The following is a 20,668-nucleotide window of genomic DNA, read 5'->3' on the forward strand; positions in this document are numbered from 1 at the left end:
GACTTCACAGCAGGGAGCCACAGCTCTGACCTGGCTCACATGGTTCTTCCTCACCAACAATGGGAGGCAATATTGTCAACAATCAATCTTTTAGCATGAGTACTTTGGATCATTTTGCTGATAATACTTGTTGATAGTACTTTTACTCAGGTAACACTTTGAATGCAGAGTATTTCTATACTGTGTTATGGAATTTGCACATGTGTAGCAGACCTTACCTGTAGCTGTGACAGGTGATAATCACTGACGTCACCTGTTTTTCTGCTGTAAGAGAGTGGAGCAAGACACGAAACATCTAACCAGCTCTAACATCTGCAACAGGAGAATCTGACAGAGTTACGTAAGGTGCTTCCACAGAGACAAGCAGATGGTTCACATCAGTGTTCCCGAGCTCCAGACACCTAGATGTCCAATAAAACTGTCTGAGTTTGTCTTCAGAGAGCGGCAGCATGCAGGACAGCCATGTGGAGACTTTCACACCTTCAGTGCCCGGTTTAACAGGACCAGATGGACAAACACACCGTGTGTTTGCAGCTGCACGTGTTTGTTGACTCTGGACCCATAGGTGCTACTTCACATGGGGCCTGGCCTCAGCAGAGGTGCTGAAAATGACACCCTCCGGACCCCATGAGAATATTTCTGTGTTCACATGCTTATAGTTGACATACTCACACATCACTGAGCTGGAAACTGACCAGTAATTATATTTATTGAACAATAAATTACATTATTTCTCTTTATTTACATTGATTTCTATTCATTTCAGACAAACTATTACATCTGGTTGTAAAAGCACATAAAATAAAAATACATAAGGATAAAAACACATTTATAGTGAATATTTATTTATTTGAGTGTTTATTTGTAATGGGACAGGTATATAACATGTACAGCCTATGATAATTGCAGTGCCTGTTTCTAGATGGATCATTAAAATACAATATAAAACTAGATCAAACTATTTGAATAAGACTCTGCACTGCATGAAGTTGTGAAAGGCCACATTACACATTTTTGCCTCTTACTTGATCGCAACATCATGATGTTAGAAGAAAGTGAGATTTCGCAGCTGTCGGAGTCATTTATGTAGATTCACGCCTGCACACAGCGGCTGATTCTCTTTGATTAATGTAGTAGAGTGTGTGTGTGGGGGTGGATGTGCAGAGACAGTGGATGTGTGTTCATATGCAGGTAGATGAGCACGAGCATGGACCTGTTCGTGTCTGTGTCTCACTCAAACTCGCAGCCCAGCAGTTCTATCCTCAGGGTGATGGAGATCGTCCAGGTTTTGGGGATGATTCGGATGAAGCGGGAGAAGATGGGAGGGTAAATGTAGTTCTTCACATGGTCGCTGTTATTTTTATTTCCAGAAAAAATCTGGTTTTTGGTAAGACAGAGCGAGAGACTTTAGAATCCCTTCCCCAGTGCTGTCAAAGAAAACCTCTGTTTGTGTTGCTCTAATGTCTGTGTGGATTTGGCTGCAGCTCACCTTGAATGGGAGGTTCTCATCATCTGTGTACTGGTTCCAGTGAACCCCATTGTCGCTGTACTGCAGAATGTAGGACATGACGTACATCTCTTTCCCCAGAGCCTTGGCTCCCTGCGTTATGATACCTGTGATCTTCTTAATGTGGGGCAGCTCTACTTGAAGCCACTGGTTCATGTCATTATACTGTGGAGGAGAGAGCAGAGAGTAGGTTTGACCTGTAGTTGCTGTGAGCACAGTCTACACCCTACTATTAGCATTAGCACCTTAGCCTGCCATGCGTTGATGGTGCCCGGCCTGTTGAGGCGTGCGAGGCTGGGTTTCCAGGGTCCGCCGTACCAGCTGGAGGCCATGGAGCTGGCCGTGATGCGATGGTCCTCTATCAGTCCGCTCTCCACCCCCAGAGGCACCGAGCAGCCTGAGCCAAGAAAGTATCACATTCACTCTACTGCAGTACTGAAGTACATACTCCATGTGTTATTAAATATTCATTCATTAGAAAATGAAAAAGTCACAATATCACTTACAGCCAGACTGAAACAAATTTATCATTGGGTGTGTCAAACACTGAGATTTGACAAAATAAAATTTGATCAGGTCTTCAGCTCCTAGTGGACATGCCTGGTACTGAACATCTAAAGCAAATATATCTGCTCTACACAGTGAAGTAAACAGAGATGCTGTGATGCTGAGAAAAAAAAATGGGTTTAAAGTTTTGGGGCCAGACAACAAACTGAAAAAAATGTTGTTCCTCTTTTGTCTTTTATGTCTTTTTACACATAATTATTCCCAAATTATTCCATAAATCCCACAAACCCACTAAAGAAATGCTGAAAGTGCCTTTGTTTACACATATAGTTATAGTTTGTAGTTTCCTACTATGAATAATTCTACTGTAATTAATTTATTAACCTACAAGTTGTAGCTCAAACACTGACTGATCTAAACTAAACTATTGTAGGAACCTTTAGCAGTGTCTCTGTATCTGTCATGAACTGATTTGTTCTGTGGAATAACTAAAAGCTGTTTGCTCTAATTTCATTTTTCATTTAGGCAGAAATGAGTGTGAGCTAAATCACCATGTAAGGTTATAAAGTTCTGGTTTGCAGTCACGTCTTACCGTCGAGCTCACAGCCGTAGAACTCCATGCGGACCGTGGCTTTGCTGTACCAGTCGACAGGGTGAAGCCTGATGAACCGTCCAACCACGGGAGGATAGAAGGTGTTTCTCTTTGTCCCGTAGGCGTCCTGGTTCCCAGTGAATACCTGGTAAAACAGACAAAGATGAGTGAAGAGGAGTGAAGAGGAGATCGTGTCTCTCTAAGTGTGTTGATGAAGCAGGTCAGCAAACGTTCTCCACCTTCCTGAGGTCCCTGCTGTCGCCCTTGTAGAAGATCCACTTCCGGCGGTCGGTGCTGTAAGAGATGGAGTACTTGGTCACGTAGTGGGAGTGAAACAGCTGCTTGGCGCCCTGCGTGGCCACCTGGCTGATCACAACCGGTCTCTGGAAGTCCACCTGCATGAGCCCACAGGTAACAGCTCATTCACATAGAAATCAAGTGCACATCCCCAAATTTATTAGGCCTACGACACAAACCTGAATCCAGCTGTTGTTCTGTTCTGTGCTCCATGCGTTGTATTTACCCTGATTGTTCAGTCTGGCAAGATGAGGCACCCAGTATCCTTCGAACATGGAAACACTGTCACTCCTCTAGTTACTTCCAGTATTGGATTACAGAGCTTTACCTCACGAGTCGTCGAGAATGTGGTGGGACCAAAACACAAACAGGGGCCATACCTACCTCTGACGTTGACTGCTGTTATCTGGTCGTCTTTCACGCTGCCTGATTCTAGTCCCAGAGGACGGTAGCAGTCTTACAGGAGACATACAAGCACAACACGACCACATGTCAGTATGATTAGATAATCACACTCTGAAGGCTGCAGTGTTTTTAATCGTACCATTATCCAGAACCAGGAAGAGGGTCTGCATGCCCTTCTGCTGGTTAAAACCAACTTCTGTCTCCAGCTGCCACAGGCCCGGCTTGGATGGATACATCTCCAGAGTGGCAAAGCCTCCTGCGGAGACAGTTTGGAGCAGGGACCCCATCAAATATTCCAAGTAGCTGTTCTCTGCATTACTATCATGTATTCAGGATCTGAGAGCACAAAGCAAATGAATGAATGCAGCTAACGGCGCTAACCAGGCAGCAGCGGGTACACAGCCTGTCTGTAGCTGGTGGTCTTCTTCTGCAGGAATGTCTGCCCGTGGAAGTGGACGCTCTGGAAGTCTTTGGGAGAACCCATGCTGATGAGGTGCCAACACACGAGCTGGTTGGTGTACATCCTCAGGCCCTTGAGGTTGTATATGATGCCGTTGATGGCTGGAGAAATCAACACTTTTGGTCACGTTTTTACACACGTGTGTTTAAATTAGCACATAATATAACTAGTTGCTGTCAGACCAAGCATTTGATCATCTCAACCAGACTAATTGAAACCACACAACACATTACTGTGGAACTTGAGGTGCTCCTTGAAGTTGGGATCCATAAGTCTCCTTCGGTTTTTCCTCTGTGTCATCTCACGGTTCTTCTCATAGTACCAGCTCTGCGACTCATCAAAGGTCATGAAGAGCAGCATGAAGTCCCTCATGTCCGTTAGGTCCCTGTCCAGGGTGCCCTGTCGGCACACCAGCAAGGGCCCAATCAGGCCAGAGTGGATGTCTCTTTCCTAAGAGACAGAGCAAACACTCGGGTTAATATTATCATATAAATAGTTATATCTGATCTTATTAGTTTCATTTTTCTTACATGTATTTGAATGTGTCCAGTTTAATCTTAATCTCAGTTTGATCCCAGTCCCCACTGGGAGGAAACAATCAGCAGCACAGTCCGAGCCAGGGCCTTGTAAACATGTTACTGCACAGTTTCCTGATTCATGACGAGCTGCATACTGTCAACATGCTGTAGTTCAACTTACAGAACTACAGCAGCTTAAACTGACTGAACGTAAGGTCAGGATCCCACAGTTTCCACTTTAGTCTTCTTTTTTCAGCACGTTGTAAAAATGTAACTCTGGGTTCTTGTTGATATTGTGTCCTACAACACAGCAGCTCAATGGTCAAGGAGGCACGTTCACACAATAAATAGTCACTGTGGAGTGAGGAATTAATTGTGTTCCTAATCTTTAAAGTTGTGTTTGCAGAATAAGGAACCACCAATCCTGGTGAAGATTAGTGTACTGTGTCTTTTACCCTGAGCCTATTCGTCTTGATTGTTGCTGCCGTTTGGGGGCACCAGAGTCAGAAATTCAAACTCTACTTACAGTGGCTTTAACTTGTATGTGTGATTAGTGATTTCTTTAGTTAACTGAGTTGACTGTACTCACAGGATTTACACCTGAATAGTAGGCCCAGGTCCGACAGTTGGACTCCTCAGGCGATGGCCCAACCATAGGACTGACTTTCCACAGATATGTGAAGGTGGTGTTGGGTTGAACCTCATTGTCATATTTATACCAGTATGTGGAGCCATCTTCATATGACAGACCTTCTGTCTGTTTGGTGTAGGAAACTCCATTTGGATGCAAGGAGTAGGGACGGTTGGCATTGTTCCTGAACACCACCTGCAAGACAGAAAGACCCATTCACTGAGCTGGAACGGCTTTAAAGGTTAGACATTTTCCAAATACTGATTTTCTTGCTGAGAGGAGACTGATGCTCTCATGTCTGTAGAGTCAAACTGAAGTTAGGTTAACTGGCACAAAGACTGGAAACAGGGAATCAGCTACCCTGTGACATAACTACAAATAAAACACACATCATTTAATTATTCCACTTTGACATTTTGCAAACTGACCACTAGATGTCACTTCACATCTTCACGTTACACTTTTAATACCTGGCCAGAAACAATTCTTCCATAAAACATTTTACAAAACACAAAAATGTTGACAGTGACAGAAAATAAATCCATATCATCGATTTGCAGCTGACGCCAGCGGCCTTACCATGATGCTTTGTTCAACCTCCGCCTTAATGACAGGCCCCAGGATGCCTAAATGCTCATCTATCTCCCCACGGACATCAGGTGTGGTGAAGCTACTATCCAAGTAGCCGCGGAAAACCACCTTGGTGAACGTAGTCTCTCGACTGTTGTGTTCCGACTTGTCTTGTCTCCTGTGGCGATAAATAGACTTAGTGTTGCAGGTACATGGATGTGTGCAGTTTATCAGTGTATCCAAACAGTCCAACCTTTTCTAATGTCATGAGTATTAGCAGCACACTGTCATTTCCAGGTCACATACTGATGTTTTCTGAAGTACCTTTTACGTATCAAGCAGACATTTCAGGGACACACCAAGTCAAAGGCAATGAACAGTTGAATCTCAGTTTCTTTTTTTTTTTTTGCTCCTCGGTTCTCAGTCCACAACGGTGAAGGGTGTCCCCAAACATCCGAAGAGGATCGAGGATCGAGGAGGAAGAGCTGCCAACGGTCAGACTAGTGCAAATGGTGCAGGACACAGTGCAAGACCAGCACGACAGACTCTCACCAACCACCTGGCATCATCTGAGAGCTGACTGTCACAGGAACATTTGGCTGGGTCTGCAGGGTTAACCCTAACCAACTAACCACATAGTTTTTTCTTTAACTTAACTGCTGTTAGTTTCTGCTGTCAGACAATATTTCCTACTGTAACTCCTTACCTCTGCCCATAGCCGCCATAGTCCCACTCAACCTCCTCTGCAGCAATGAAGTAAGTCTTCACATTTGGCCCTGAAAACTTCAGGTAGTACTTGGTGGTTTCATCCAGGTTGAGATGCTTGATGTTCTCATGTCCACTATAGGGGTCTTTGTAGGTCACATACTCATATTCATCTGCTTTCACATCATGCTCATCCAGCCCTAGGCGAGTCGGTTCGTCCCCAGGAACGTACAGCTCGTAGTCGCTGAAATCGGGCCGAGGCACACCAATGACCACTGGCATGTTAATTAGCTGCTCCTCATTTGAGAAAGGTTCTGGAGAAAGGGGTCGGGACCCACGTGGGGTCATACCTGGATTGAATCCACGAGGTGAAAACGGTAAACCACTCCTCGCTTGAGGCTTGTATTCCTTCCTCTTCTTGGTTTTCATGCCTTGACCCTTGTGGGGCCGCTGTCGGAGGGTCACCTTCTTTATCTTTTTTGGAGTTGGTGTTATTTGAGGGGTCTCCTTCTCAAAATATTTTATCATGTGGTCAGGAGTCTCCATGGGTACCATTTCGTGAACTCCCTCATAGGTCCAGTTGTGGCCCTGTGTTTTGACAGAGGTGGTTTTAATAACCTGTGTATTATTTTCTTTCAGGTAGATAAACACCTCTTCACTGTGCTCCTCAGAACCATTGGTTCTTACTGCCTCGCTGGAGAGGGACAGGTTACCTAAAAACTCAGTCTCATTGGAGAAAGTCTCCATGGCCGACGTGCGGTTCAGCTCGTGAAGAAGCAAAATATGTGTCACATTGTCTCTGCTGGAAGAGGAATCAATTTGAGGTCCATTTTCCAGCTCTGCTCCGTCCACTAGAGAGTCATTGGCGTCGCTTTTGTTGAACAGTTTACCCAACTCCAACTCGAGGATGAGTCTGTCTGTGCTGCTGATGTTACCCTCTCCAACATCAGCCTCTAGGATAGAAAACGAATGGTTTGTTGCATCTGCTGACATGTTAACGTGCTTAATTGCTGTGTTATTCTCACCTTCCCTGTGTGACAGGGTGGTGGCAGACACATTGCCCTCTGGTGGACTGTGCAGGCTGTCGCTGCTGGGATCAGAAAGAGGCACAGAGTAAGAAAACACATCCCCTCTGTTAAATTTCTCTTCTGAGCCCACAGAGGTTTGGTTATCACCAGTCAGCGTTACATTCACTCTTGCAGCCTCCACAGTGGAACTCAAATTTCCAAGTGTTGTTATTATAAGATCAGCAGTTTCCAGTAATGTTGCTCTAATACGATTGATCATCTCTATAAATACACTCCCGAGCACTGATAATCCCGTGGCATTGGGAACTGTTGTGTTCTTAGTGTCAGACGCTGAAATATCATCTAGAGGTGAGACAATCTCACCTGTGCTGTTATTGGTGGTTATATTGTCAATCTGCAGCAATACAGAAAAAACTGTTAGGTTCTCTGGTGTATGCACAGGAGAACTGTCAAAACCCGATGGAGCACTGCTGTTCTGCATGTGTGTTGTGTTCCCACTGGAGCTCTGGTTCAGCAGATTCACCACAGTGTGGTTTACGTCATCAGTGTCTGTGCTGCTTGACAATGACGTCCCGTTCGGTGTATTTGGGTTTGGAGAAGACGTCTCAATTTTACTCTTTAACCCTGTGACATTCACATCTCCCTGCAGCACATCGACAACATCATAGTCGAGGAAGGAGAGGTCCAGCTTCTCCATATCAGAGGCCACAGACTGGTTCTTCAGTGACCTGAGACCTAATTCATCTGCAAACAGATCTGTGTATTCGTCTGTCTCCGCTACCTTTTCCAGCACATGTTTCAGGATCTCCTCTTCCTTCTTGATATGGTCCAAGGGTAGAGGCTTCCACTCAGTAAATTCTTTCTTTGGTGTTGGATCGTCATAGTCATTGTACTCATACTGGAAGTCGCGATAGCACTCGACGTCTTGAAACTTAACACGCATTCCTTTGGTTGTCTCATGGGAATTTAGAGTTGACAGGAGCCAGACACCTGGTTTGAGATACAAACATCAATGAAAAAGGCCTTTGAAATGAAATTACTCCGTCTCATATATAGTAGTTTCACTTTGTACAGTCTCAGGTTTAAAGTATTTGTACAGTTTGAATGACTGGACACACACAACACAATCTGACATGAGAAAGACACTGTGACCCCTGACTGACCGATGTTGTCCATGCTCATGGTGATGGTTTCTCCTGTCATTGGGTAGAGGCTGAGAAAGTCCTCTGTCCGCCTGTTCAGCTCGAATGTATGACCATAAAACGTAGCTGTCTGGACGTAGTCCTGTGCTCCGATGCTTGACACATGCCAGGTTGCAATTTCCCCATTGCAGAAGCCCAACAGTGGGCCGCTCTCAAAGGCATAACCGTTTATCGCTGTAAAGGTGTGTACATGAACATCAGTCATCAGACAGGCAGCTGAAGGAAATGCAGTTTGATATACAAACATTTAGGATCAGCTTCTATTAGCTTCAGTCCAATTATGGCAAAACCTACTGTGCATGACATTGGACTTATAAAACTCTGGGTCTGCCTTGTTGACTCTGGATCGATCACAGTACTGACGAATGTTGGAATCCAGGTACCAGCTCTTGTTTTCATCAAACACAGCAAACATGGCATGTTGCTCCTTGTCTGCTTTCAGCTGTAGACACAAACCAAAACCTCTACTGATTTTAAAGCCTATTACATTCTGACTGATAGGTACATTAATAAATAATAGCAGTAATAATAAAAGTGTAAAGTAAAAGCCTCCTCTTCCACACATTTTCAGTGTTTCTGTCCCACAGTCTGTCTGAGAGCTGATTAACTCTGTAAATAACCCTCCATCTATCTGACTGTGGCTCCAAACCACAGATTTTAACAGTAAAATCAGGGGATCGTCAGTGTCAGTAGGACTGATCCTCTGTGACCATGAGTGTCTGTACAAATGTACTGAGGTATTTCAGTGTGGGCTGCTGGAGCACTGAGCTAACGCCTGTTTGTACCTGCACGTTCCTGACATTGAGGGACTGACTCTTGCAAATGAGCATCGGTCCTATCAGTCCTGAGGCGATGTCTCGTGGCGTGTCCACTGCACTGTGGTACATCCGTGTCAGACAGCGGGAGTCTCCTTCTAAAGGCTCGTCCTCTTCGACCACTCTCCACACGTAGGTGTAGGTCTCGCCCGGCTGAACGCCACGAGTCTGGTTTCCTGGCAGCCCGTTCAGAAATACGCCAGTTACTTTACTGTAATTGTTTTACCAAGCGTCTAATCAAACAGCTTCACAGTGAAGACAGACTCTGTACCTCCTTCTGGGTAGTTGACGCCTTCTTCTGACTTCTCTATTGTCAGACCATGTGGGTAGATACTGTAGGGCCTGGAGGCCAAGTTCTTAAAAACAATCTGTAACGGGACAGGAGGATGTGAGAGGACAGACAGTCCATAGACAGCATTAAATGATCAAACTATTCCAGTCTGGACACATATCTTCACAGTGTAGTCAGTGATAAGAAATACTGTGCTGACTTTAGATCTTCAGCAGATGAACAGTGTAGGAGCTGGAGACTTTTATACCTGGTTCTTCAGTTTTAGGAGACGGACATCAACATCAACACAAACATTTTGAACGACTTTCAACATGCAGAGGGATAATCAGTCTGACCACTTCAGTTTGATGCTGCACACTGGAGCCAGTTATTATCGTAGTATTATTCAGCTTTACAGGCAGGAGCGAGGGATTTAGGTATGTTTCTGCCCCGGACTTTGTCTCTCAGGCTACCTACGGGCCATGCTGCTGTCTCTGTGGAGGCTGTTGTTTTTATTGTCAGATAATTCTCCCAAAGAGACACTAATATTGTTTTTCTTTTGGTTGAAAATCATGAAGGAGATCTGAAGATCTCTTCATCAGCCACCTGTTTAATCATTCAGTATCCTGTAACACTGCCTACTTATCAGTTCTTGTGTTATACGAAGTACTTTAATACTTGCACTAATTCTGCTCTTTAGATGCTACGTAATGCTTTCTAGACCTCACCTTGATAACGTCTCTGATTTGAGCTCTGATCACTGGGCCCAGGATTCCCAGCTCATCTTTCCTCTGTTTGCTCTCCAGCCTCTCACTAAATGACTCGTTGTTGTACAGAGTGTACACGGCCTTCTTGTACCTTCGACCGATGCGTGTTGATGACTGTCTCAGGTACTGGAACTTGAAGTCCCTACACAAAAAGGGGAGATGTTAAATATCATTTCCAGACGTTGGTCTAACTCCTGTAAACAAAGCAGTGTGATTGAACACTGGAGTGATAAATCCTGAGACCAATGTTTAATTAAAATGTTCCGACCCTTGTAGGGGTGTCTGACGAGTTTGCATGTAGATGTTTAAAACATGTATAAAGTGCTGCTCACTCATCAACATGCTCGTGCATGTTAGGAGCATAGTCCCAGACGATCTCCTCTGCAGCTATGTAGTACTTCCACTCCCTGCTTTGTCTTTGTTGTGCAATGGTCATCCGTCGGCGGGGTGCCTCAAAGCCATCGCACTTCATCACATTGACGAAGCCATGCATGCCAGCTGCAGCGGCAGAACATTTTAGGTTAGTGGCACCCTGCCGTGATGTGAGGATGGAGCTTCTCATCAGTGCAGGACACACTCACCCTCCATGTGCTTGATGGTGTGTGAGGAGAGCAGCCAGCGGCCCGTGTGCAGAGACATCGTGCTGGCGGTGACGGAGGAGCCGCTGATCAGACCCACCGACGACACTTTATGGCCGGTCTGCTGCAGCACATGGCCGTTCATATGCACCGAGAAGACCTCCGGCTCGGAGCTCATCCCCAGCAGGTGCAGGCTCACGGAGGTGTAGGCACACACGCTGACGTCTGGGAAGAAGAACTCTTGGTCATGCTCTGTGTTTTATCTCACTGTGTGTGAGTAGCAAACAAATAATGCAAGACTGGTAAAGCTGCTGTGTTTCAAAGTAAAAGTCAGAAAGTTTTATTAATAAAATATGAATAAGAGCAGAGTTTAATCCTTTAATAGATGATGAAGTAGGCTACACAGTCAGGTGTGCCCCGATCACACACCTGCACTAATTTAATTGACTTTACAACAAGAGACATGCCCAGTGGGCTAGGTCACCCATCCATCCATCCAAAATACTGCACAAGCTGGAGGCAAAGATTATCAGTAGTTCACACTTATCGAGCACTGAAACAAATATCCAATTAGTTAATCAACGTAAAAATTAATTGTTTCCAAACCAAAACGCAGCAGTTCCAGCTTCTGAAGTACAAAAAACCTGCTTCGCTTTAAAGAGAGTGAAGAACTGAATAGATGTGGACTGTTGGTCAGAGTCTCATTGTTTTCTGACTTGTTATTAAAAGATGAATCCAAAAACAATCAAGAGGTAACTGATAAGGAAAATATTCATTCTTTCTTAACGTCATCATCATTGAATAACTTTTTAAGTCATCAATGTTATGGTTCCTTGCAGTTTAATAAACTTTGTGCGCTGAGTTGGAACTGAGGTTTGACTATTAACCAAACAAAACCTGGAGGGTCCTGATGGACACTTTCTTTTGCTGTGATTTAATGCTTTTTAAATGTCTTAGACTCTAGTACAGTGCCTTGAAGAGCTCCTCTATGAAATCTGTGGCGTGCCTCGTAACGAATAGAAACTAAAAGAAAACTTGCAGTGAAAGAATGAATGAAAGTGAAAACGTCAGCTGCCTGTCACACACTCACCTGGCAGTGATCCCTTTGTGTATCCATTGATGGTGTATTTAACGTGGTCGTCTGAGGCGGGGCCAGTTGGTTTGTACTTGCTCTCTTTCTCATCAAAAACCCCAAAGAGGAACACATACTCCTGGTGGACATCAGTCTGCTTCCCAGACTCATCCAGACTTCCTGCAAAGACACGGACACAAAATCACAACCACCAGCCAGTGAACCACAGATCTGCAGTACCTGATCCTGTCGTCCTACGTTTTAACGCCTACCGGGTTTGCAGATGAGCAAAGCGCCGATGAGGCCTGAGTTGTAGTCCTCCACAACATTTTGGTGGGATATGTAGGTGTAGGTGAGACAGGAGGGGTCGTCGGGCTGGGGGGAGACCTCTGATGTTACCTCCCAGTAATAAATGTGCTCAGAGTTGGGCTGCACTACATCATCCTCTTTCTCTTTCTGAGATGTGTTGTCAAAGTAGTTGGCTCCTGCAGATAAAAGAAAGTCTGTTTGAATCAGAGGAAAAACTGAATGAAACTCCACAGCCACTGTCTGAGATTATTGACTTCATTAATTAGATTTGTGAAATGAAATTCCTCAGTATAATTAAGACTTAAAGAGTTTCCTGTATGCTGTTCTTTCATTTTGAATTTCCTCTGCACTCTGACTTTTGCATTATTTATGTGGAAGCTAAGTAATTAAGCTGCACTTAGACACTTAAATCCACACTAATGTCTTCTATTCCTTTCTATACGTTTGGACGCAGACAGTGGTTTCCTAAGGCTCCTGGTGGACTTCAGTACCATCTGCTCTGATAATCTCCCGGTCCTGGTTAATATTTTAGTGAAGATAAACAAAGTTGTTTGTTTTGTTGGCCAATCTTGTGTAATTATTAGAATGAGTAACATCATGAGCACTCTCATCGACCCCAACTCTGCACTACAGATTGTTAGTCTTCAGGTTTCTCCACAGCTGTCAGGTCCATCTGCAGCTGCGTTTACAGGCACTCACCCTCCGACTGTTTCCCGTAAGCGACCCCGTGTGCGTGGATGCTGTACGCTCCACTCGCCAGGTTTCTGAATGTGACGACAATAGTCTCCCCCTCCTCGGCCCTCAGTGTGGGTCCCAGCAGACCTGCAGAGACACAGACTCATAGGGATCCACTACATTCCTGTGTTTTTTCCAGCATATATAAACCAGTGGTGCACATATTTCATGGCACATGAAGGGAATGCACATCCTGTCATGTTGTGATTTATTCCTTGTTTCTTAGTTTCCTAAAACTTCTCTAGAGAGGAACTATCACGACTATGTCTCAGGAATAAAACATATATTCACCAGAAAGAAAATGTTCGGTCTAGTAGCTGATGATTTATTTGAGTTTGTGAATAATTAACCAAGAAATAATGCAGTTATGAACTTTTCAACTTGTTCCTCAAAATGACAGATGCTTGTGTGCTTCACTAACTGTAAATCTACAGATCAGTGACACATTAAAGGAAACTTCAGCCATCAGATTTAATGAGATGCAGTTTTCTGATGAAGATCCTGTGAGGTCTTCATCGGTTGCTGATTTAAACCAGTGTAGCTCATTAAATAAAGGTTCCACCTCAGATGACCATTTTCTTTCTGTCTTACTAACGTTTGGGGTCAACATGAGTCTCCAGAGCAGAAATCAGGACACACAGCTGCTCCTCAGTCTTTCTCCTGCAGGGATGAACACCATCATCATCTGGTGCTGTGATGATGATGATGGAGGTGTTTAATCGGTGTTCAATTTGAAGGCCATCCTCAGACCATACTCTTGTTGTTATTCAGAGGACCACTATTTGTTTCTTTATGTCAACCATCCAACCCCCCCCCCCCAAACTGAAATAAATGAGATGAGACTCGTTTCATCTAATAAAACCAAATTAGTCAGCTCCTTCTAGGAACCCTGCTGTGAAAGAACAGACTTACAAAACAATTCCTGTGTGGAAAATGACTAAATCTTTCTCCATCGGGGACAATGAATTTGGAGACAGGAAAACAGTTTCTTAGTAACTAGAGCCAGACAGACTGTGTATTCATCTAAACCCAACACAACATTTACCTAACCAGGAGGGATGAGTCTTAGCCTGTCTGAAGTCTTTGTCATACTCCCGAAAGACCACTTTCTTATAGGTGGCACCGAACCTAAAGGGTGGTGGACAGACACACAGCAGGAATCAGCAGGGAATGAAAACCAATGTTCAAATACAAAGCAAATCAACAAGAAGTGGACTTTAAGATGTGAAGGCACATGTTTCCATCCACATGTTGCAACTATAATGTGTAGAATGTGTGTGTGTGTGTGTGTGTGATAGTAACATTATCATAGATGAGTAAGAGACTACATAAGAAATTAAAGGACAGACTGGACTGAAAAACAGTCGGTAACAAAGCAAACACTAAGATAAGAGAGAGAGAACTCAAACAAATAAGAATGAGATAAGAATATAAAATAATAACACCTCCACATATTGAAGAACTAATAAATAAAATTTAACCAGCAACCTCATAATAATGGGTCTCATTCTTGTCTAATCTCACAGATCCTCCAACCAGTGTCCTACCTGTCTAAGGCATCGTCAGAGTATTTCCAGTCTATCTCGACAGCAGCGATGTAGTAGTGTCTCTCCTGGGGTCGAGGCTGGTCTGCCCTGACCTGAAGGACGGTCGGGAGAAGCAGGACGGGCAGGAGACACCGAGCTGCAGCCCAGGAACAGAGCCTCATATCTGAGATCAGTCCTCCAGGTGAGACTGGTCTGTTCTGCAAGTCAAGAAGCTGTGATCTGCCAGAGAGGGCTGAGCTGTACTTTATCTGTCACTGACACACACACACACACACACACACGCACACAAACACACACACACACGACGTGTTTAAACATTATGTCCCAGGGCAATGAACTCTGTCGCTGTGTGTTTTCTCTTTTGTAATGAAAACCTCATGTGTCTTGCTGTGAGTCAGCCCTAAGGGGTGTGTGTGTTCCCATCATCTCTCAGTGTAGATAATTGGATAAGTGGAAACATTTTAATGTAAATACTGAACAGCTCTGTTTTTTAAACTGTGATTTAAATATTTTGAAATCTCAGAACTAAAATTCAGTCATACCTCGAGTGTGGACACCACAGTGCGGCTACTCCACGGGGGAGTCAGGCTGTGTGGGTGAAGTATAAGCATAAACAGCTTTGACATGTTTCCTGATGTGAAACCACTTTTAGATACTTCACATCATCTTATTAATAAACCACTGTTTGTACTAGTCCAGTGTTTTACAGACCACATTAAAGCTAATACACATAACAATTTGAATTCAATAAGGAAAAGTCAAATTTAGAAATGAAGATTAAAAAGTTTTTTTTTAATTGTTTTTTGGGGTTTTGTTTTCATTCTCTTCTTGTTTGTTTCTGGAATTTTCTCCTGGACGTTACTGAAACAGGCCCTAACACGTTTTTATTTTGGAGTATTTTATGTTGTTTTATTTATTTATTTTAATATTATTTATTTACATTATTATTAATCATATAGTTTATATTTTTATTTATTATCAGTGTTTTATTTGGTGGTTTTAATGCTTCTTCTTCTTCGGCGCGGAGACCACACGTACGTACAATGCGTGTGTGATGACGTCAGCGCGCCGCCCGCGTCTTCTGCGCACGCGCCGTTGGACCAGGAAGCGCGACGAGTAAATACGGCGCTTCAGCGATGTGTCGGAAAACAGGAGCAAAACAAGTAGGTGGTTTTAAAATAAAGTCGTTTTCCGGGTGTGTCTGCGGTGAGTTCAGGAGGTCACGGCTTAATGTCTCAATAAATACTCGTGTTGTTGTTTATTTCGGATGAACAGTGAAGTGGGGACACTCAGAAATAAGGTCCCTCCTCTGTTCACCTGTTCCCTCAGGTGCTGTCAGTCACCTGATCCCTGATCCAGCTGTAGACCCCGCCAGTTTGAGACTATGATGGTCTCTTCAGGGCTGACATTAGTGTGTGTGTTTTCCATGTGTCCCCCCCAGGGTTGACCACCTCCAGCCCCAGCCATGCTGAGCTGCACCTCCTGCCCCAGGCTGTGCTCCCGCTCCTCGGCCTACACTCTGGCCCTCGGCCTGGGCTTTGTCACCCTGGGGACCAGTCGCATCCTGTTGCTCAAGTTCTCCGCCAATGCCGGTGACACAGATTGTGCTTGTTCCTGTTTTGCTCAGACATGATTGGAGTCAGCTCCCAGTTTCAAACCATCATCTTCTCTTCCTGCAGAGAACAAGTATGACTTCCTCCCTGCAACTGTCAACCTGCTGGCCGAGGCGCTCAAGCTGCTCTTCTGTTTGCTGATGTCAGTCAGAGTGGTAGTGCGAGGTAAAGCTGGAGGAGGCAGCTGTGTGTCTGTGTTTAGATGTGTGTCTCTGCGGGTGAGGTTTGTTTATTATGGGCTCTGTGTGTGTCTTTGCTCAGAGGGACGATCATGCAGAGAGCTGGGCTGTTCCTCCAGCTCCTCCTTCCTCAGCTCCCTGAAGTGGGCCGTCCCCGCGTTCCTCTACTTCCTCGACAACCTCATCATCTTCTATGTGATGACCTACCTGCAGCCTGTTAGTTAAGACGGAAACATGCCACACGTGTGGAAACAACCTTGGTGTCTGACGTTCTGTGTTCTGCTGTGTTCTCATATCTGTCCTCTGGTCCCCAGGCCATGGCAGTGCTGTTCTCCAACTTCGTCATCCTGACCACAGCTGTGCTCTTCAGAATAGTTCTGAAGTAAGCAGCTCAGACAACAACTCTGCAGTGTTCTGTTCTTCGTAGGGACAGTGTGCATGTTTTCTTGTGTTTGGCTGCAGATGAAAGTGGATGTGTGTACAGCTGTTCTGTCTTGCTCTTTGTGTAGATGAGACATTTGAGAAATGATGTAGTTTTTGATCTGTGCTCATTCCTGTGTAATTCTGCATAACTAAAACCTCCTGTTCCTTCAGGAGGCACCTGTCCTGGGTGCAGTGGGCGGCGTTGATTATCCTTTTCCTGTCCATCGTTTCCTTGACGACGGGATCGGGAGGCAGCCAAAGCTCCATGGCTGTGCCAGGTCTCCACTCCAACCCCCTGTCCAGCCCCTCCAACTCCTGCCTGCTGTACACACAGCTGCTGGAGCAGATGAGGAACAGCAGGTAAACGGAGCATTTATTTACCACAGTATATTGATCACGGTGGGTGTTTCCTATCATCAGCTTATCAGTCGTCTATTTGACTTCTGCTTTACACAGGCTACTCATTTTATTTATTCATTGTTCCTTTATTTTAGCAGGTGGAACCTCACTGAGGTTAAAAATCTCTTTTGCAGGAATGTTTCTGGCTCATGCTGTTTTGAGACAGGTGCATTTATTACAGGTCAGTTTCAGGATTATAGAAATAAACCAGCAGCAGTTCTGAAAACTGATTGTTCATTTTTCAGGCAAAGTGCCATGAATGCATCAGTTCCAGCGAGTGAAAGATGTTTTATTCGGTTTATGATAGTGTATCACTGAGGTTTGGACAGAGCCAGCAGTGAGTCTGTCACCATGGGCTCTGGGAACTCTAATAAACTTTCCATTAGTTGTTCATACAAAACACAAGCCAGTAAGTGACCGGTGGCACGGTGCTGCAGCTGATCTGTACACGTTCATACTGTTGGTGGTCTTCATCCAGTGTCACTCAAGTTCGTTGTGTTCTTGATGTCTCTGCAGTGGCAGCGAGTCGTGGACGGCCTCCCTGCCTGGGCAGGCCTGGAGGGACCGGATTGTGGAGAGGCTCCGGTCTCTGGGTGTGGGTCACATCCTGCTCCTCCTGCAGTGCTTCATCTCCGCCTTGGCCAACATCTACAATGAGAAGATCCTGAAAGAAGGAGAGCAGCTCACTGAGAGCATCTTCATCCAGAACAGTAAACTGTGAGTAGCAACTTGTGCATGAAGCAAAGAGGCAGCAGACAAAGGTCTGGCTCTAACCTGGCTACGTGCTGTTGCAGGTACGCCTTTGGTGTGGTGTTTAACGGCCTGACCCTTGGGCTGGGCAGTGAGGCGCGAGGCCTGATTGTGCACTGTGGCCTCCTCCACGGACACAACGTTTACTCCCTGGGTCTGGTGGTGGTCACTGGTGAGTAGCGGTGGACAACAACAAATCCTCACACCTAAATGACTAAGTAGGTGATTTATCGTTTTCTTCCAAGGTGCCTGAGATTTCTGTTCTTCTGTTCTGCCTCTGTGGTTAAGGAATAGTACAAAAGGTTGGGAAAGGTGTTTGTTTTCTTGCTGAGAGGCAGACGAGAAGAGCGAAGTTCTCATGTTCTCTACAGCCAGGAGGCAGTTAGCTTAGCATAAAGACTGGTAGTGAGGGGAATATCTTGTCTGGTCCAAAGGTAACAAAATCCTTCTACCAGTGCTGCAGGATTGTGTCTTATCTAATTCATACAAATACTGCAGTATAAAGTATATGTCCTATAGGAGGCTGTGTTCTGCTAGAAATCTCCTCTTGCCTACAGCATCAACAAACTAAATACAATCTGTTCCATCAGCTGAGGATCTTGTGGGCGTTTCTTAACCCTATGTCAGAGCCAGGCTGGCTGTTCCCTCCTGCTTCCAGTCTTTATGTTAAACTAAGCTAAGCAGCTGTAGCTTCATATTAATTGAACTGATGGGACTATATCAATACTACAATCCCTAAATGGTGAAATATTCCTTTAAGGTTAGGATAATGGTTGTGTTCATTACAATAAACGAACATCAAGCGTTTGTAGGAGAAAGAGTGGAAACACTGTGTTTCTTATTTATAAGGAAAATATATTTTTATGTTAAAATAATCTGCTTCGATGGGTCTCCTCATTCTCCTGTGTCCTCCCCTCAGCTGCCCTGGGTTTATCTGTGGCCTTTATCTTGAAGTTCAGAGACAACATGTTCCATGTGCTGACAGGCCAGATCACCACTGTTCTGGTTACCGCCCTCTCCCTCTTCCTCTTCGAATTCCACCCTTCGCTAGACTTCTTCCTCCAGGCTCCCATGGTCCTGCTGGCCATCTTTATCTACAACGCCAGCCGGCTGCGGGACCCGGAGTACAGCCTGCAGCAGGAAAAACTGAGGGTCATCAATGGCGAGGTGTTTGAGAGATCCAGAGGGGTAGGGAGCAAAACACACTTGTCAAACCAACACACACAGTCACTCACCTAACCCCCATGTGAAGCCCCCTCCTCTGCTCCCACTCACATACCAGGTCCCCTGTAGGAACCCTGCCTCTTGGTCCTCTCTAATTTGAGTTCTGCAGTGCAGCTGCTCTGAAAACAGACTCACGTTGGGGCCGACTCAGAAAACCTCAGTAGGTCAGTGTAGTCTGTGGGACTGTGAAAGAGGAAGCTGTGTAACAGCAGATCTTAGCAGGACTCTGGATTATTTCCATGTCAAGTGCCCCATCTAACACTGAGGAAAACCTCTGCTGTATGTGAAACACCACTTTACCAGTTTTTCTTGTTTCATTGGTCGAACTCTAACAAAAAGCAGCTGTGGCTTTAAAATGCAAAGTATTTCCTCTGTGTTTTCCTCCCCTCCACTTTCTGAAAACATCTTTAGAGGCTGCTGTTTGGTGACGATACTGAGATGGTAATGTGAGAAATACCTGGGCGTCTGCAGGTCCGTCCTCTAGATTCCAGCACGTTTTCCTCCGTTCTGAGTATGTGTGTGTTTTCTGTCGTAGGACGGCGAGGAGCTGCAGCTGCTGACGAAGGCCAACACAGACAGTGAATCTGAGGAGGAGTCTCTGTAGCACCACAGGACAGACAGCATTCATCTCTGCTGACACTCAGCTGCATGAAAGACGTGGACACAGTGCAGAAAGGAACTGCTCACGCTCAGCAGACTGACAGTGAATGACTGTTAACTGGCTGTGTGATGAACTCTGGACCACGGTTGTATATGTTTTTAAATGTGTGTGACTACTGTCCTTTATGTGATGAGAGAAACACCAGGAAGGTGTGTGTGCTGGAGAATAACACAGTCTGTCAGAAGGTGATGGATGGGTTTAATAAGCAGCTTCTAAATGTTGTACTGTGCAAAAAATGTTTATTCAACTCTGCAGTCATCTCTGAGGCTAAACAATGTGCAGCGACTCAGTGATTACTTCATTACAGTGTACAAGGCTTTGTATTTCCTTTATGTCTGAACATCAGCATTAACTGAGTCTGAAAGCACACCTGGTTCTCTAACGTGTGACGCTGATGTATTTTAACTGTGAGATACTATAAAATATACTTCTTAAGATGTTTATTTGTGCCATAAAATTGTAAGAAATTTATTCTTAAAATAAAGTGCAGGTAATCAGTTTTAATTCTAAGTTGTAGTGAAGGTAATGGAACTGAAAAGATGATAAGCTGATGTACCCGTGGACGAGAAGTGGATGGGACAAATGGTAAAACAATACAGAGAAGTGGAGAAAGAAGAGTGACTGTGGATGAAAACTGGAAGGAAAAGAAAAGAGAGAGAGAGAGAATCCAACTGGTGATCAGGTCATTTTAGAGTCAACCTGCATGTTTGGCTTGTGGAAGGAGAAAACCCTTAAAACTCCAGCGTGGGTCAACCATGTTTCAAACCTTCTCCTGTGAGGTGACAGGGTGACACCACCTCCTCACCAGCTTCATGTTGAGGGACACATTAAAACATTAATACCCTGAATCAGCTGAAGAACTGTAGCTGTCCTGTGCATAACTGTACACATTTAATCTGAATT

General features: G+C 44.7%; 2 protein-coding genes across 3 annotated transcripts; one reads left to right on the forward strand and one right to left on the reverse strand.

Moving 5' to 3' along the window:
- Positions 1-690: 690 nt before the first annotated feature.
- f5 (coagulation factor V) lies at positions 691-14,779 on the reverse strand. 2 transcript variants are annotated; one of them, XM_026296111.1, is made up of 26 exons: positions 14,517-14,779; positions 14,015-14,097; positions 12,934-13,056; positions 12,198-12,410; positions 11,944-12,105; positions 10,857-11,078; positions 10,608-10,773; positions 10,237-10,417; positions 9,509-9,605; positions 9,208-9,413; positions 8,717-8,864; positions 8,384-8,596; positions 7,218-8,210; positions 6,194-7,145; positions 5,497-5,665; positions 4,876-5,112; positions 4,002-4,218; positions 3,690-3,869; positions 3,448-3,564; positions 3,288-3,359; positions 3,083-3,168; positions 2,846-3,001; positions 2,607-2,751; positions 1,753-1,904; positions 1,490-1,672; positions 1,231-1,377 (listed from the first exon to the last, which is right to left on the reverse strand). In XM_026296111.1, the coding sequence occupies exons 1-26, from the start codon at positions 14,675-14,677 to the stop codon at positions 1,231-1,233; spliced, it is 5,781 nt and encodes a 1,926-aa protein (XP_026151896.1). In that variant the 5' UTR covers positions 14,678-14,779. The 2 variants fall into 2 exon arrangements, with proteins under 2 accessions (XP_026151895.1, XP_026151896.1); XM_026296110.2 differs by having other exon boundaries at positions 691-1,377; positions 6,194-8,210; positions 14,517-14,778.
- Positions 14,780-15,568: 789 nt separating this feature from the next.
- slc35a5 (solute carrier family 35 member A5) lies at positions 15,569-20,275 on the forward strand. The gene is made up of 10 exons (XM_026295584.1): positions 15,569-15,679; positions 15,958-16,108; positions 16,196-16,294; positions 16,391-16,524; positions 16,623-16,690; positions 16,903-17,091; positions 17,647-17,847; positions 17,925-18,052; positions 18,800-19,068; positions 19,640-20,275. The coding sequence occupies exons 2-10, from the start codon at positions 15,982-15,984 to the stop codon at positions 19,706-19,708; spliced, it is 1,284 nt and encodes a 427-aa protein (XP_026151369.1). The 5' UTR covers positions 15,569-15,679; positions 15,958-15,981; the 3' UTR covers positions 19,709-20,275.
- The last annotated feature ends 393 nt before the right edge of the window (positions 20,276-20,668 follow it).

The sequence above is a fragment of the Mastacembelus armatus genome, chromosome 21 (genome assembly GCF_900324485.2).
Source record: "Mastacembelus armatus chromosome 21, fMasArm1.2, whole genome shotgun sequence".
Taxonomy (NCBI): Eukaryota; Metazoa; Chordata; class Actinopteri; order Synbranchiformes; family Mastacembelidae; genus Mastacembelus; species Mastacembelus armatus.

Excerpts from the sequence above, each read along its gene's own strand:
- slc35a5 (XM_026295584.1), top strand. The coding sequence starts at position 15,982 with ATGCTGAGCTGCACCTCCTGCCCCAGGCTGTGCTCCCGCTCCTCGGCC. Across the intron at positions 17,092-17,646 it reads GAGCAGATGAGGAACAGCAG|TGGCAGCGAGTCGTGGACGG; the intron begins GTAAACGGAGCA and ends ATGTCTCTGCAG. Across the intron at positions 19,069-19,639 it reads TGTTTGAGAGATCCAGAGGG|GACGGCGAGGAGCTGCAGCT; the intron begins GTAGGGAGCAAA and ends TTTCTGTCGTAG.
- f5 (XM_026296110.2), bottom strand. The coding sequence starts at position 14,677 with ATGAGGCTCTGTTCCTGGGCTGCAGCTCGGTGTCTCCTGCCCGTCCTG. Across the intron at positions 3,169-3,287 it reads AACAGCAGTCAACGTCAGAG|GATACTGGGTGCCTCATCTT; the intron begins GTAGGTATGGCC and ends CCATGTTCGAAG. Across the intron at positions 1,378-1,489 it reads ATGAGAACCTCCCATTCAAG|ATTTTTTCTGGAAATAAAAA; the intron begins GTGAGCTGCAGC and ends ACCAAAAACCAG.